Source organism: Geotrypetes seraphini, chromosome 19, assembly GCF_902459505.1.
Source record: "Geotrypetes seraphini chromosome 19, aGeoSer1.1, whole genome shotgun sequence".
NCBI classification, from domain to species: Eukaryota; Metazoa; Chordata; class Amphibia; order Gymnophiona; family Dermophiidae; genus Geotrypetes; species Geotrypetes seraphini.
The window spans coordinates 20,381,958-20,398,551 of record NC_047102.1 but is presented as its reverse complement, the minus strand read 5'-3'; the positions used below and the strand labels follow the sequence as shown (position 1 = coordinate 20,398,551).

General features: G+C 45.4%; 1 protein-coding gene across 3 annotated transcripts in view; it reads right to left on the bottom strand.

Annotated features, from left to right (window-relative positions):
• Positions 1-16,594, bottom strand: part of EPS8L2 (EPS8 like 2) — a 282,798-nt gene that overhangs the window by 79,079 nt on the left and 187,125 nt on the right. For all 3 annotated transcript variants that reach the window (XM_033928821.1, XM_033928822.1, XM_033928823.1), the window contains 3 exons: positions 16,400-16,479; positions 14,728-14,854; positions 9,601-9,689 (listed from right to left, as the gene is read on the bottom strand). In XM_033928821.1, the coding sequence (XP_033784712.1) occupies positions 9,601-9,689; positions 14,728-14,854; positions 16,400-16,479 (296 nt within the window). The remainder of the gene's footprint in view (positions 1-9,600; positions 9,690-14,727; positions 14,855-16,399; positions 16,480-16,594) is intronic.

Below are 16,594 nucleotides of genomic sequence, written 5' to 3'. Positions count from 1 at the left end.
GATTTCAGCCCACTCCTTCTTTCAGCCTCCTATATGCTTTCTCTCTTCCATACCTCATTCTCTCCTCCAACTTTTTCTTTCTTTCTCCCTGCCTCCTGTTCTTTCTTTCTCTCTCTCTCTCCATGCCCACTTTCTTTCTGTCTCCCTGCTTGCCCCCTTTGTTTCTTTCTCCCTGCCCTCCCCCAAGCCACTAGGTTTGCCGTCGCCACCGGGGAACAGGCCTCCAAGCCACCGCCCCCCAAGCTCTGCATGCAGAAGCCTAACGCTGACCTGCATTCCTCTCCCCGACATCAATTCTTACATCGGAGAGGAAGTTCCGGGCCAGCCAGGCAGCGATTGGCTGGCCCAGAAATTCCTCTCCGATGTAAGAATTGATGTCGGGGAGAAGAATGCAGGTCAGCGTTAGGCTTCTGCAGGCCCAAATCTCTGGATCCCCAGGGCCGAGGAAAAGAAAAGAAAAAAAGCCAGTCTTCCATGAGAGCCGTTCCAGTCTCTTTTTAGCAGGACACTCAACTTCACATTTTCAGGCTCAAGACGTCAGAGCAGCAGCAGCAGCTCCGGCATTTTTGGGCAGAGCACCTCCTGCTCCCGACCGCCTTTCTCCAATCTGGCTTGTCAATTCCACCAGGGGCAGCCGGCGCTCAGCTCTCAAGGGTCGTGACTTCCCTAGACCTCCCTCCCGCCTTCTCCCGAAGGAAGTGACTTCATCCCCCAGTCGGAAGACGCAGTCGGGCAGGAAGGGCGCAGCAAGAATGAGTGTGCGTGGGGAACCTTGGGGAGATTCCGGTGGGGAACCTTGGGGAGAGGAAGGCTGATCGGCCGGCCGATTGGAACGGCAACACGAGATCGACTGGCGTTGCCTTCCCGATCGACCGGTCGATCGCGATCGACGTGTTGGGCACCCCTGCACTAGAAGGACTAACAGATGATCTGATCTGCTGTGTTCTCTGTACATAAGAGCGAAGAATCCAACCAACATCCAACTTGCGCAACTGTTGCTGCTCAGAAGATCTCTCTCGACTACCCAACGCTGGGAGAACCACTGACTGATTGACATGAAAAGGAGAAACTACCTTTGGAAGAAAGGAAGGCACAGGCCGCAACACGACCTGCTCCCTAGAGAACTCCAGGAAGGGAGACCTACAAGAGAAAGCCTGTAGCTCCAAAACACACCTAGAAGAAGTAATAGCCACTAAGAAGAAGACCGCCTTAAGAGTAAGGTCCTTCAACGAGCAGGCACCCAAAGGCTCAAAAGGCAGGCGCACCAGCACAGACAAGATCAGATTAAGATCCCAAGAAGGAACAGACGGTTGTATGGGAGGCTTGAGCAATTTGGCCGCCCACAAAAAGCTAACGACATCAGGAATAGCAGTCAGACGCTGACCTCGCACCAACCCATGAAAAGCTGACAGGCCATAAGCTGAACCCAGAGAGAAGACCAAGCCAGGCCCCAGTCCAGGCCCTCCTGCAAGAACTCTACGATGTTAGGCAGGGAAGCGCGATAAGAAACCACTCCCCGCGCTGTACACCACTCCTCAAATATGCTCCAAACCCGCACATAAGCCCAAGAAGTGGAAAGTCTGCAGGATGCCAACAGGGTTGAAATGACTTTATCTGAATACACTTGCTTACCTAGGCACTCCCTTTCAAGAGCCAAGCTGTAAGACAAAAGGGACCTGGATTGAACATTGGAATAGGACCCTGAGTCAGAAGGTTGGGCGAGAGTGGCAGAGGTAGAGGATCCGCCACCAGATGCTGCACCAGGTCCGCATACCACGGGCACCTGGGCCAATCCAGGCCCACTAGAATCACCAGGCCTGGATGGCAAACAATGCGAAGGAGAACTCTGCCCACTAATGGCCACGGAGGGAACACGTTGGCCATGGTTGGACCAGAGCATCCAGACCCTCAGCCTGCCTGTCTCTGTGGCGACTGAAGAAGCGTGGTGTTTTGGCGTTGACACTCGTGGCCAGGAGCTGGTCATCAGCTGGTGAGGCTTAGGGATTCCCACCAACTACAGCAAGGGAGAGGTTCATTTTGAGGGGGGCCTAAGCTCAAAGTGGGAGGCCCAGCCCCCTCTCGTGGTTATGTCAACAATTGTGTTTAGTACAAAATGAAGTACTTGCTGAGTTTGTTTTGGGGTTTCCAGTTCAGTTTTGGTATTCATATTTCAAGTTCTAATTTGTGATCCATTGTTCTGCATTTGGTGAAGTCTGTGTGTTCTGTGTGAAGAAGTCAGTTAAAATGGTTTTATACATATATGGTAGTTATGGTGGGTATAAAAATTCTTACCTGGGCCCCAGCAAGTCTAAAACCGGCACTGAAAACAGGACTGCTGCATAGTGATGGTATACTACAATTATATACTTATATTTAAAGCCCTAATAATACAAATAACCAAACAGCACTTTTGCATTATCAGAGGATATTCTAAAGGGTCTTGTGGCCAGCAACAGAAAGTATACTTGTGGGGTAAAAAGGGGGAATGAGGGGGAAGAGGGGAACTAAGGGAACAAATAAGCAAATAAAACTCAAAAGAGAGAAGGTCGAAGGCAGGGTCGAAATGGTCAGGTTGGAAGCTTCAAAACAGGGGGATCAAAGCGGCAGAGTCAAAAAATACTTCCTTGCAGCAGAGGTGTTTGTAATGTAGCTTGAGGTTGCCAGTTGGCTTCAGATTTTACAGACTCACTGATTCAGTCTTGGTATTACCTCATTGGTTACGAACTCACTGTTCTAATTCCTCCACTACAGTCTCCAAGAAACTATAAAAATGTTAATAATAATAATTTTATTCTTGTATACCATTAGTTCAAGGCGGTTCACAAAAAAAGAAAACTGTACAATTAGTGAATCACATACAAGAACGTGTCAAATAGGAGGAAGTGACGTCACCACGGAAGATGGCCGCTTAAACTTAGAGCTCTGACGGGGCTCGCGGTTTTCAGTAAAATAATTTGCTTATCGAGAAGAAAGCGAGCGTCATCTACAGAGGATACAGACCGCGGATTGCATGGCGAGTCGGAGGAAGTTGGAGAAATTCCACTTCACTAGCGATAAGACGGTAAAAACTCGCTCGCAAGCTCCCGGCTCCCCGATAACGTCACCCAAGATGGCGGAGCTGATCGCGCCTGTACCAATTGCGCCTTCCCAGACCAGCACATTACCGACTGATTGCCGTATGGAAGGGAAGATAGAATTGTGGTTCCGAGATCTCAAAGCAGAAATGGTGGGGCTGAGATCCGATGTTAAGGCAGCGCTGGGGGAGCTTCGAGCAGAAGTAAGTGAACTGAGTGGCAGAGTTCATGTTGCAGAGGAAAGGTTGAGCCACGTGGAAACTTCGGCGGAGGAACGCACAGCAGCCATGGATACCACAGTAGCACACTTGGAGGAATTAAAGAAACAGGTTGAGGATCTGGAGAATCGCTCCAGGAGAAATAACCTGCATTTCAAAGGGGTGCCTGACTTGGAACGATTTAAAGACGCCAGGGAAGTGGTTTCTGACTTTTGTTCAGCTCTACTTGCTGATGAGGGTCACACGGAGATATCAGTGATCGATTTGCAGAGAGCACATAGAAGCCTAGGTCAATTGAAAGGACCTGGCAACCGTGATATAATTGCTTGTTTTGGAGATTTCCAGATGAAAGAAAAGGTTTTACAAGCTGCCCGACGCCGCCCTGATTTTGTGTGGCAGGGGTTGAAAATCGGGGTTTATCAGGATCTAGCTCTAACCACACTCCAGAAGCGAAGATCTTTTAGAGAAATCACCCAACTATTGCGTACTGAAGGATATAGATACAGGTGGCTTTTCCCCTTTGGCTTGCATTTTACTATAAATGGAACTCATAGAAAGGTGGATAATGTCCTGGACGCTTGGCTGGCATTGAAAGAACTTGGCTGTCGGATGCCTCCGGATATCTCTGCCCAGGGTCGGAGCGGTCTAGAACTGGAGACTGGAACAAGCAACGCACTGCACATAGTTGTTGACAACCTGCCTTCCACGTCCGTTACTGGATAGGGAGATCCAGACTGGATTTTACTGGCTATTTCCAGATTATTCCTACAATAGTTGGGAATGGGACTTCTATGTAGGTTAGAGGATATAGGTTGGATGATTATGGCATTCACAGATTACACTGTTCTGGGTGGGTGCAACTCACTGATAATGTTGGTTCTTTGAATATATAGTTGACAGGGGTAATATTGATATAAGTGGTTTCTTTTGAATGAGTGGGAGTATGGCAGTGTGTGTGATGAGGGTAAGCACTAAGAGACGTGTCTTTATGGACCTTTTCGGTATGACTCACTTCTTATCATGGCTGATTCGAAACTTGGTGAATCAGCTAATCGGAGGGGGGGAGGGGATGTTCGTAAGGGCTCCGGTAGACGACGGGCTCTGGGGGATGGGAGGTCTCTGGGGATATCCCCTGGGATGATTATAGGATCTTGGAATGTAAATGGGCTTAACAGTCCTGGCAAACGGAGTATAATTTTCCGGGAACTTAGTCGTATGAAGTGGGACATTTGTCTCCTTCAAGAGACACACTTAAGGCCCCGAGATGTTTCCCTGCTCCAGCGGCCGCAGTTTGACATGCTCTGGACCCATCAGGGAGAGGGAGATTCCAAAAGGGCAGGGGGACTGGCCATCTTGGCACGTAAGGGACTGGGCCTGCAGGTGGAACAGGTCTATAGGGATGGAGAGGACAGGTGTTTAGCGATACGAGGAGTACTCCAGGGTCGCCCTCTAACTATTATCAACATCTATGGTCCTAATGTGGGTCAGGAGGCCTACTATAGGAAATTGAGGCGAGCACGGAGTACTTTTGTGCAAGGTGCGATTTATTTGGGAGGAGACTTTAATGTCCCCCCAGAACCCGCAATAGACCATTCCGGGGGAGGGCGCAGATCACTTCGGAAACCAGCTGCAGAACTACGGGCTTTAATGGGATCACTTGGCCTAGTAGATGGATGGCGCCTACTACACGGGACACAAAGGGCTTATACTTTTTACTCACATGCACAAAATATTTATACGAGATTGGATGGGGTATGGATTCATAGGAATCAAGCAGGGGGGCTGCGAGCAGCGGAGATAGAACCGATGCATGTGTCAGATCATGCGCCGGTTTGGATATCATGCACGGAAATGTTGGACCCGGGGGGCAGTACGTATTGGAGACTTAATGAATCCCTGCTGAGTTCCCCTCAGGTGGTTTCTGCGGTGGACCATCTTATCGGAGACTATCTAACTTTGAATGATACTGGGGAAGTATCTGATGCTATATTGTGGGACGCTCTTAAAGCGGTTGTCCGGGGCAAATTTATTAAATGGGGGGCTAGATTTAAAAAACAGAGAGCCCGAGCCTTTCTTCAATTAAGAATTCGTTTGACTCAGTTGGAAAAGCAACATCAGAATAGGAGGGACACCCGATCATTGATTCAATTACAAAGAGTAAGGGATGAATTATATTAACTTCAAGTGGAAGAAACGGAACGTATGCGAGAGAGATTCCGACTTAATATCTATGAACATAGTAATAAAGCTAGTGCACAATTTGCTAGATATATACGGATTAAACAAGCTCGGAATACTATTACACGAATTACAAGAGAAGTAGGGGGGGAATTACACGTCACGGACTCCACTATTCAAAAGGAATTCAAAATTTTTTATTCGGAACTATACGGGCATCCGGGGCCCATGGAGGAGGGAGCGCAGACTGGATTTTTGGACTCGCTGCAGATACCGGTGTTATCAGAATCGGATCAGGAATATTTAAGAGAGCCGATACAACTTTCTGAGATTCTAGGGGTGATTGGCGGGTTGAAGAATGGTAAATCTCCAGGGTTGGACGGGTATACTAGCCGATATTATAAACAATTCTCGGCGCACTTGGGGCCCCTTCTGGCTAGAGTAGCTAATGGAATCTCCGGGGGAGGTAGGTTTCAGCCTACGATGGGGGAAGCAGGGGTGGTGATACTGCCCAAACCGGGACGGGATCCTTTACTCTGTGGATCTTATCGACCCATATCTTTGCTAAATTTAGATGCAAAAATATTGGCCAAGGTTTTAGCTCAGCGTCTGGGGAAGGTATTACCTACCCTGATTCATCAAGATCAAGCGGGGTTTATACAGAGGAGACAGGTGAGCGATAACATCAGACGAACTCTTAATTTACTATGGGAAGTGGGTGAGAGCCGAGATAGGGCAGTCTTGATCTCGGTCAATGCTGAGAAAGCATTTGATCGGGTTCTTTGGGGGTTTTTATGGGATGTGATGGATAGGATGGGTCTGGGGGGAAAGTTTGGAGAATGGGTTCGGGCTCTATATGTGGAACCGAGGGCATGCCTACGGATTAATCAATCGTACACTGATTTCTTCTCTATCTACAGGGGAACTCGGCAGGGATGCCCCCTTTCTCCTTTATTGTTTGCGGTGTCCCTTGAACCACTCGCGTTAGCTATTAGACATCATGCATCGTTGGTTGGGGTAGTCAGTGGGGGGATAGAACACCGAATAGCGATGTTTGCAGATGACATCCTTCTATATGTGGGACAACCTGAGCTTTCTATACCTCATATACTACAGATATTTGATACTTATGGGAAGGTTTCCGGATTTAAAATAAATTTAACAAAGACGGAGATCTTGAATTTGACGCTGACACGGCAGGAGGTGGATAATTTGCGGGATACTTTCCCCTTTAGATGGGCGGAGCAAGGGATTAGATACCTGGGAATTTATATTCCTTCGGACCTCCAGAGAATATATGACAAGAATTACTTGCCTATTTATCGAACTATCCGAGCTGACTTGCAACGTTGGCATGGGCTGTGGATATCATGGTGGGGCAGGATTGCGATCATAAAAATGAATGTACTTCCCAGGTTGTTGTTCCTCTTTCAGACTTTGCCAATACCAGTCCCTTTAGGAGACTTGAGGAGATTGGGCAGGGAAATTCGTAGTTTTATTTGGCATCGTAAATCCCCAAGACTATCCCAATCCTTGTTGTGGGCCCCTAGGGAGGTGGGGGGCAGGGGGTTGCCTAATCTGGTGTGGTATTACCAAGCGGTGCAGTTGAAAATGGTGCTAGAATGGGAAGTAGGGGAGTATAAAAGTGGGGTACAAATAGAAAGGAATTATAGTGACATGGAACCTTTGAAATTCAAGATGTGGTCATCTGGGGCGCAGCGTACGTGGGTCCAGAGCATGTCTAACCCTTTTGTGCAACATTTGGCATGATTATGGAGTCAAACGCGTAAGCAGATGGGAGACGGGGCTCAGGTTTCATCACTGACAGGGATACAACATGAACCTCTGTTTCCAGCAGGCCGAGATAATAGGGTCTTTCACCGTTGGTTTCAAAAGGGACTAAGAGTGTTTCGTGATCTCATTGGAAAGGATGGGCCCATTCCATTCCCTATACTTCAACAACATTATGATTTACCAGATGGGGACTGTTTTGCATACTTACAAATTCGACATTTTATTTTAGCAGAAGGTTGGGGTTCTGGGTTACAGCTAGATAAGGAACCTTTGGAAAATCTTTGGTTGTTGCTGCAGAAGGTTCCTAAACCTCTGTCGGTGGTTTACTTACCCGCTACTTACCCTTTTCGAACGAAATGGGAGGGAGACCTAGACTCAAGGATGTCTGATAAAGATTGGGAGACGATTTGCAGGGAGGCATATAAAGCTTCTTCCTGTGCATTGGTTCAGGAAAATGCATACAAGGTGCTAACACGGTGGTATTATACACCGGAACGTCTGCACAGAATGTATCCTGGAGTGCCTGATCTATGTTGGAGATGTGGACAGCAAGGGGGATCTTTTATGCATATCTGGTGGGATTGTAGGCTCATTCAATCCTTCTGGAAAGTTGTGACTAGTATACTGTCTGAATGTCTGGGGGAATGTGTTGCTCTATCTCCTCAGAGCTGTCTTTTAGGATTATATAACATCAGGGACTGTTCTTGGCAGACTAAATTTCTCAGATGGGGCTTAGCAGCAGCGAAATGTCTAATTGCTAACCATTGGAAAAATGTGGAAGCTCCCTCTCATGGGTAACTCGATTACTTTCTATGGGAAAGATGGAGATAGCCATAGCGAAGAGATGTCATAATTATACCACTTATTTTCATACCTGGAGGAAGTTGGAAGAAATATTGGATGCTCTTTAGGGGACCTTCTAGGGACCCTTGCCTTGTTGTCTGCTGGAAGAATGGGGTTGGGGGGGGGGTTTTGGGGAATGAGGATGACAGGGGAACTTGTATTAAGATGGGACTTGGGTGATGTGGAAGTTTGCTTATTGGAACTGATAATATCTTGATTTCCCTATTGCGTTATCTAACTGCTGTTTGTATATGATATTCTTTGCTGTATGTAGTAATGCATATATTGTGTTGCCTCTGTGCGCTGTTAAATACGAAAGTTTCTTTTCAATAAACATTTAAATATAAAAAAAAAAAAAAAAGAACGTGTCAAATATCACTCAGGAAATACAATAATAATAATCAGGTCACATATTTATCAAACAGATAAGTTTGCAATAATTTTCTGAATGAATGATAAGACCAAACTTGAGGAATAAGAATATTCCAGCAAGAATTCATAGCACTGGCCTGAAATGCAAGACTGTTCCCTAAAAATCTTTTCTAGCGACATGCTTTTACAGATGGAAACATAAACCAATTAAGTTTTCGTGTGTTCTTATTGGACTTATAAAATTCGAAGTGGGAAGAAAGGTAGACTGGGGTCAATCCAAACAGATACAGCCAAACTTAAACAAGACTCTGGCCTCAAATGGTCGCCAATGAAGCTTCAAATAATAGGGGCATAAGTGATCATATTTTTTTAGGCCAAAGATCAGACGAACTGCTGTATTCTGTATTATTCTGAGTCTATTTAGAATTTTTTTATGAGATGCCAGGTAAACAATATTACAATAGTCCAAAACAGACAGAATCGATGACTGAACCAATAGCCTGAAGGACATTTGATCAAATGGTACGAAGCTTCCATAATACTGAGAAGCATTTTTTAGTCAATAGATCTGTATACAGTTGGCAAGTCTGGACTGGATCAGCCTATCCTGAAATCTAGAGCCACTGTATCAATTGGCAGCCAATCCTCTTTATCATTTAATTTTCCCTGTTTTATCAGCTTTGTACAGCTTGCACAGCAATGTACAAATAATGCAAAATAAGATGTATTCAATTCCACTTATTTTTCAGTTGCACCATGCCTTGAACGCTTGCCTGGCAATACAAATGCTTCTTTTGGACTCAACAGATCCCAAATATTCAGAACACCTTCTTTACACCTTGAGGCTAGAAGGCACCATGGATTATTTTTTATTTATTCATTTCACTTATAGTCGCCTAAAACCTAAGAGGGTTTCAATATTAAAACATAGACAACAAAAATACTCAGAATGAAAAACAAGACAATGACTGCCTCAATACAGCAATAACTCTCTGCTTCTACCCATCCAATTACAGCAAGATCAAATTAGTTAGCCAAAGGAGAAGAAATGTATTCAGTGCGCTTTGGACAATGCTAGTGCTCTATCAGTGCTCTTGATATCGTGAGAATCTGTGCCTTACCAGGAGATTGAGGGCCAGCTTAGTCTTCTGGAAACAGTCAATAAATTCTTCCTCTGTGGGAGGCTTGGCTCGCAATGTGAGCATACCCTCTGTGGGAAAGAAGAAAATCATGCAGGTTCAGGTTTCAGTCTCTGCCATAGATAAAATGTAGCCATAAACACTTGAACCTGCGTTTTCAGCAAGTAGATCTTTGATGAAAAGCATGTGCAAAGATACTGTAGATATAGCACAGTTACTTACCGTAACAGTTGTTATCCAGGGACAGCAGGCAGATATTCTCAACAGTGGGTGACGTCACTGACGGAGCCCCGCAGCGGACAGCCTCGCAATCAGACTAGCTTGAAGATCTTCTTAAGAGCTTACGAGTGCTGCACTGCACATGTGCGAGTGCCTTCCCGCCCGAGTGAGGGCGCACATCTCCTGTGAGTTACCTCATTTCAGATAGCTAGCTAAGAAGCCAACCAGGGGAGGAGGGTAGGTTGTGAGAATATCTGCCTGCTGTCCCTGGATAACAACTGTTATGGTAGGTAACTGTGCTTTATCCCAGGACAAGCAGGCAGCATATTCTCAACAGTGAGTGACCTGCAAGCTAAGCATAGTGGGATGGAGGGAGAGTTGGCAAGTTAAGAAAAAAGATTTTGTAAAACAGACTGGCCAAAATGGCCATCCCTTCTGGAGAAAGTATCCAGACAGTAATGAGAGGTGAATGTATGAACCGAGGACCAAGTGGCAGCCTTACAGATTTCCTCAATAGGAGTTGATCTGAGGAAAGCTACAGACGCCGCCATTGCTTGAACTCTGTGGTCCGTGACTCAACCCTGCAGAGGGAGACCAGCCTGAGCATAGCAGAAAGAGAAGCAAGCAGCCATCCAGTTGAATATGGTTCGCTTTGAGACAGGATGCCCCAACTTATTTGGATCGAAGGAGATGAAAAGTTGTGGGGCTGTTTTGTGAGGTTGAGTGCGTTGCAAGTAGAAAGCCAAGGCACGCTTACGGTCCAAAGTATGGAGCGCCACTTCTCCAGGGTGAGAATGAGGCTTTGGAAAAAATACTGGAAGAACAATAGATTGATTGATGTGAAATTCTGAAACAACTTTAGGCAAGAATTTTGGATGAGTACAGAGGACCACCTTGTCATGGTGGAAAACTGTGAAAGGTGGATCCGCAACCAAAGCTTGTAACTCACTGACTCTTCGAGCAGACATAAGGGCAATCAGGAAAACTACTTTCCAAGTAAGATACTTGAGATAAGCCTTATCAATTGGTTCAAAAGGAGGCTTCATCAATTGATCCAGGACAACATTGAGATCCCAGACCACTGGAAGTGGCTTGAGCGGTGGATGAACATTAAAAAGTACTTTCATGAAGCGGGAAACCACAGGGTGTGCAGATAGAGGTTTCCCATCAAGAGGCTGATGAAAAGCAGCAATCCCACTGAGATGGACTCGGATAGATGTAGAGCAAGGACACATCCAATGTACCAGAACCCGAGGAGATCATAAGTGGGGATCAAGATGAAAAGCTGGAGCAAATAGAGGTAAGCCATGAAGACGTCCTCCGACAGATAGATAGATTGAAAAGCGACAAATCACCAGGCCCGGACGGAATCCACTCAAGGGTACTAAAAGAACTGAGAAAGGAAATAGCGGAAACACTCCGGCAAATATGTAACTTATCATTGAAAACTGGGGAGATCTCGCAGGACTGGAAAATAGCAAATGTCATGCCTATCTTTAAGAAGGGATCGAGAGGTGACCCGGGAAACTACAGGCTGGTGAGCTTGACTTCGGTTCCGGGTAAGATGATGGAAGCACTGATTAAGGACAGCATCTGTGAGCACATAGAAAAAAATGGGCAGCTGAGGGCGAGCCAGCATGGCTTCTGCAAGGGAAGGTCATGCCTCACAAACTTACTACACTTCTATGAGGGAATAAACAGCCAGATGGACAAAGGGGAACCCATAGACATCATTTACCTCGACTTCCAAAAAGCCTTTGACAAGGTACCCCACGAACGGCTGCTTAAGAAGCTGTGGAACCACGGGGTGGAGGGGGATGTATACCGATGGATTAAACACTGGTTGGCGGGCAGAAAACAAAGGGTTGGAGTGAAGGGCCAATACTCAGACTGGCAATGGGTCACAAGCGGAGTTCCACAGGGGTCAGTGTCAGCTCCTGTTCAATATATTTATAAACGATCTGGAGACTGGGACGAAATGTGAGGTTATCAAATTTGCAGATGACACCAAACTCTGCAGCATGGTCAGAACAGCGGAAGACTGTGAGGAACTGCAAAGGGACCTAACGAAACTGGAAGAGTGGGTAAAAAAGTGGCAGATGCGTTTTAATATAGAGAAATGCAAGGTCATGCATGTTGGGGGAAAAAACCCGATGTTCAGCTATACAATAGGGGGATCATTGCTAGGAGTAAGTACCCTTGAAAGAGACCTGGGTGTGCTGGTGGATACAACAATGAAAGCATTGGCACAATGTGCGACAGCCTCAAAGAAAGCAAACAGAATGCTGGGTATCATCAAGAAGGGTATCACGACCAGGACAAAGGAAGTCATCATGCCACTGTATCGTGCAAAGGTACGCTCGCATCTGGAGTACTGTGTCCAGTATTGGTCGCCATACCTCAAGAAGGACATGGCAATACTTGAGGGGATCCAGAGAAGAGCGATGAAAATGATAAGAGGTATGGAAAACTTTTCATATGCCGACAGGCTAGAAAAGCTGGGGCTGTTCTCCCTGGAAAAGCGGAGACGTAGAGGAGACATGGTAGAAACTTTCAAGATCCTGAAAGGCATAGATAAGGTAGATAGGGACAGATTCTTCAGACTGTGGGGAACAACAAGTACAAGGGGGCACTCGGAGAAACTGAAAGGGGATAGGTTTAGAACCAATGCCAGGAAGTTCTTCTTCACCCAGAGAGTGGTGGACACATGGAACGCACTCCCGGAGGTTGTGATAGGGCAAAAGACACTACAGGGATTCAAAGAAGGTTTGGATAAATTCCTGAAGGATAAGGGGATTCAGGGGTACGGACAGAAGTAGTGATAGGTTTTAGGATGAGGCAGGGACCACTTTGACAGGTCATGGACCTGATGGGCCGCCGTGGGTGCGGACTGCTGGGCGTGATGCAGTGATCCGTCGGTGACGTCACCCACTGTTGAGAATATGCTGCTTGCTTGTCCTGGGATAATGCATCTTCCCATGTCCTGTCTCCATACATCACTCATCTGCAATTCATGCAGTGTATCTGCTGGATCTGTCTTACCATGGCTAATTCCCATTTCTTCTTTCTACCTCCACTTTTTTATGCAGTGTACCAAATAACTGCCACTTTATATCACTGTTAAAAAAATCTCAATATTATATGTAAAAGCAAGCAAAACATAAATAAAAAAATTACTTGCATAAAATCAATAAACAAGTAATAAAATCTATAGCAGTGTTCTCAGCGTGCAACAGGAAATAAGTCCTTACATTAATGATGGAGCCTAGTGCAGGAGCGTTTCTCCATTTTCAACTCATTGATGTGTTTTAAAAGCATACCACACATGTGAATCACTTCCCCCTCCCAGTATTTATTAAAGCTTAGAACAAAATTCAACTCTTTGGACAGTAATATGGATACATGAGGACTTGTGTCCTGCTATCCATAAAGAACAACTGATAACTTGGTTGGCTGCAAGGACCAGCTGGATATTAAGTCTTCACTGTGAGCTGATTTCAATAGAAAAAACTGCATACAAGGCATTGCAATGGGCAGATGGTAACATAGCTAGTAGGTTTTGTTTTTTTCTCATATTTTTGGCAGGAAGGCAGCCTGAAAATGAAGAATATGGGCTTGAGGTTTGAGTGGGGAGGGGGAACAGAACTGGATGCTAATTCTCAAAAATATTCTAGAAGACAAACTTGCCAGAACCTATTGTTGCATCAGGTGTCTCTTCGAAGGAGTAAATGGGTAGATAGACAAAGGTGAACCAGTCGACATCATATATCTAGATTTTCAGAAGGCGTTCAACAAGGTCCGCATGAACGCCAACTTTGGAAAATTGCGAGCAATGGAATCGAGGGTGATATACTCACATGGATTAAAAACTGGTTGGCGGAAAGGAAACAGAGAGTGGGGGTGAATGGGCAATACTTGGACTGGAAAAGCGTCACAAGTGGAGTGCCATAGGGTTCGGTGCTCGATGGCATGATGAGTGAGGTGATTAAATTCACGGACGATACAAAGTTATTCAGAGTAGTGAGGACACAGAAGGATTTCTAAGACCTACAAAGAGACATAAATACTTATCCAGTCAATATTAGGGTAACTGAAATTCATTATTATTCCAGTGTGGCCCAATTTCTGTCATATTTTCGCATCTGTCTGTTTGTACAGCCTCACCAGAACTCTTCCCTTCTATTCGTAAGGATTTTTGGTTATTTTTTCCTGCTGAATTTTTATTCTGTTTGGCTTAATTCCTTCTTTAACCAATAGCACGACCTCACTGCCAATCTGATCCACTCTGTCAATGTTATATAATTTGTACCCATTAGTTAGCCTCCTTCCGCTACAGTAGATCTCTAAGATGACTATTATAGTTAGTGCTATATATTCTTAACTCTCCTATTTTAGCTTACGATTCTACTATTTATATACAGACATTTGAAAGTGTGATTTTTGTTTGTGGGTGGGTTTTTTTTTTTGTTTTTTTTTTTTGGGGGGGGGGTAATATTGGATCTAGAAACATTACAGTATAGTAAATCTTTTTACAGAATGGATTTTTGTGACCTGTATACCACCATCCCAAACCGCATACAAAACAAATAAAAATCAACTTACACAACAATAAAATTGGTTCCCAGATATGATAGCAACATATTTTCCCCTTACAATAAAAACATGCATCTTACAACATCATGGATTTGATTAAGCCATGGATTAATCAAGAAAGCTATAGTAAAATGGACAGCTAAGAAAAGCTGTAAGAAAAAGATGGGCCCAGGCCCAGCCAATGCTCCAGCAGATGCAACTGAACAAGAAGCTTGAGCATTACCCAAAAGGATAAGACCAAGTAATATCAACACCGTAGATGTACCCCTCTTTCTCTTCCTAATGCCTCTGATGTACCTGCTGGAGCTTTTTTCTTGTTCTTTTTTCCTTTCTTCCTCTGCTTTAGCTGTCTGAAGGCTTCGGCAGCTTTCTGTAATCTTGCTACAAAGAACTCAATGTCATCCAGGGTGCAGTTCAGTGTTTGCTGAAAGGGAACACAGGAAAACTGCATGAATCAGAAGTACCAAAGAGAAACAGAATGAGGTGCAGAAGTCTGCTGTGTGAGTAGAGGTGAACATTCAGCTCTTTACTACAGCCCCTGTATGCTCTGTTTAAAAGCTGACTCCTATGGTAGCGTCTTCTTACTTCACGTTAAATATGTGCAAAAGTACATTTCAATAAAAGTGGCTGAAGATTTCTCCTGTTGTGTACACTAAAGTCTTCCTACAGCTGGTTTTAAGAAAGGTTTGGACAAGTTCCTGGAGGAAAAGTCCATAATCTGTTATTGAGAAAGACATGGGGGAAGCCGCTGCTTGCCCTGGATCGGTAGCATGGAATGTTGCTACTCCTTGGGTTTTGGCCAGGTTCTAGTGACCTGGATTGGCCACCATGAGGTCGGGCTACTGGGCTATTCTTAGGTTCTTAATTTAGCAGTAGTTCTTAAACCTGTCCTAAGCAGCTGGATTTATCGCGATATCTAAAATAAATATGTACGAGACAGAATCATATATACCAGTGTCTCACAAACTTTCTCGAGCCAGGGCACACTATACCTAGTGTCCCCAGCTCGAGACACCCAGAATTGCGCTGGCATCAGCATGATGATGTCATGCGCATGTGTGACATCAGCGCATGCGCATAGGCCCTTCAAATGGGCCTTGCACAGAAAGACCCGCGCTGGAGAGAAGACCAGCAGAGAGAAGAGGTGCCGGCATCGTGAGATTGCTTAAAGGACGTGCATCTCTTCGTGAGAGGCACATCCTATAGACAGTCATCTGGCGTCAGCACCTCTCCTCTTCCCTAGTGTATTGCAGCACACTAGAAATCTCAGGAGGCACATAGTTTGCGATACACTGATATATAGAATGGTTTTCCAGTGTATCTTTTGCATATTTGTTGCCTTAGCCTGAAAGCCAGGCAAGCTGTGAGGTAAAGAGGATAAGTTTAGGATCCACTGCTCTGACATAGCTGGGTGTATGGCTCAGTACTAGAATAGCAGTGGATGCTGGAGGCCAGAACTGAAATATGTTGGCAAACTGTGTGGGTTCAGTGCTGGAAGAGAAGGGAATGTACTGGAGACCACACCTGAGATATGGTGAAACAAATTGCGTGCTAGGCTCAGCGCTAGAATAAAAGGGATAGGCTGGAAACTGGAACAATGGGGTTGGTGCTGGAACAGCAAGACGTACAATTGTGCTGGGTATCAGAATATCAATGCCTGCCTCATATCAGTGTGGTTAGACTTGGATTTCCCTCAGCAGCACAGAGATTGATCTCAGATCCCCTCACTCTTTTCTCCCAAGGAGACTGACCCTACAACACAGATCTCTCACTTCTCCCAGGCAACTACTCATGGAGACTAACCCTCATTCACTTCTCACAGGTAAAAGACTGGCCTCAGAAAACAGATCCCTCACTTTTCCCAGGTAACCAGGCAGAAAGCGACCCTGGGACACAGGTTCACACTCACAACTGCTCACAGGTGGAAGACTGACCCCAGAACACAGATCCCCTCACGTCTCCCACTCACAGTTTCTTTTTCAATCTTCTGGGCCAAAACCTCTCGGGATTCTTCCTGGTCCTGTGAGCTGGTGCTCCGCCGATCAGACTCTGCCAGATACAGAAGAACAGTATAGTATGTCAGTGTGTGGAGGTTGTAGATCCATCTCAGGCCAAAGGCTATGTGCAGTGTAGACGGTGAAGTATTATCAAGTATTTGTGCAGT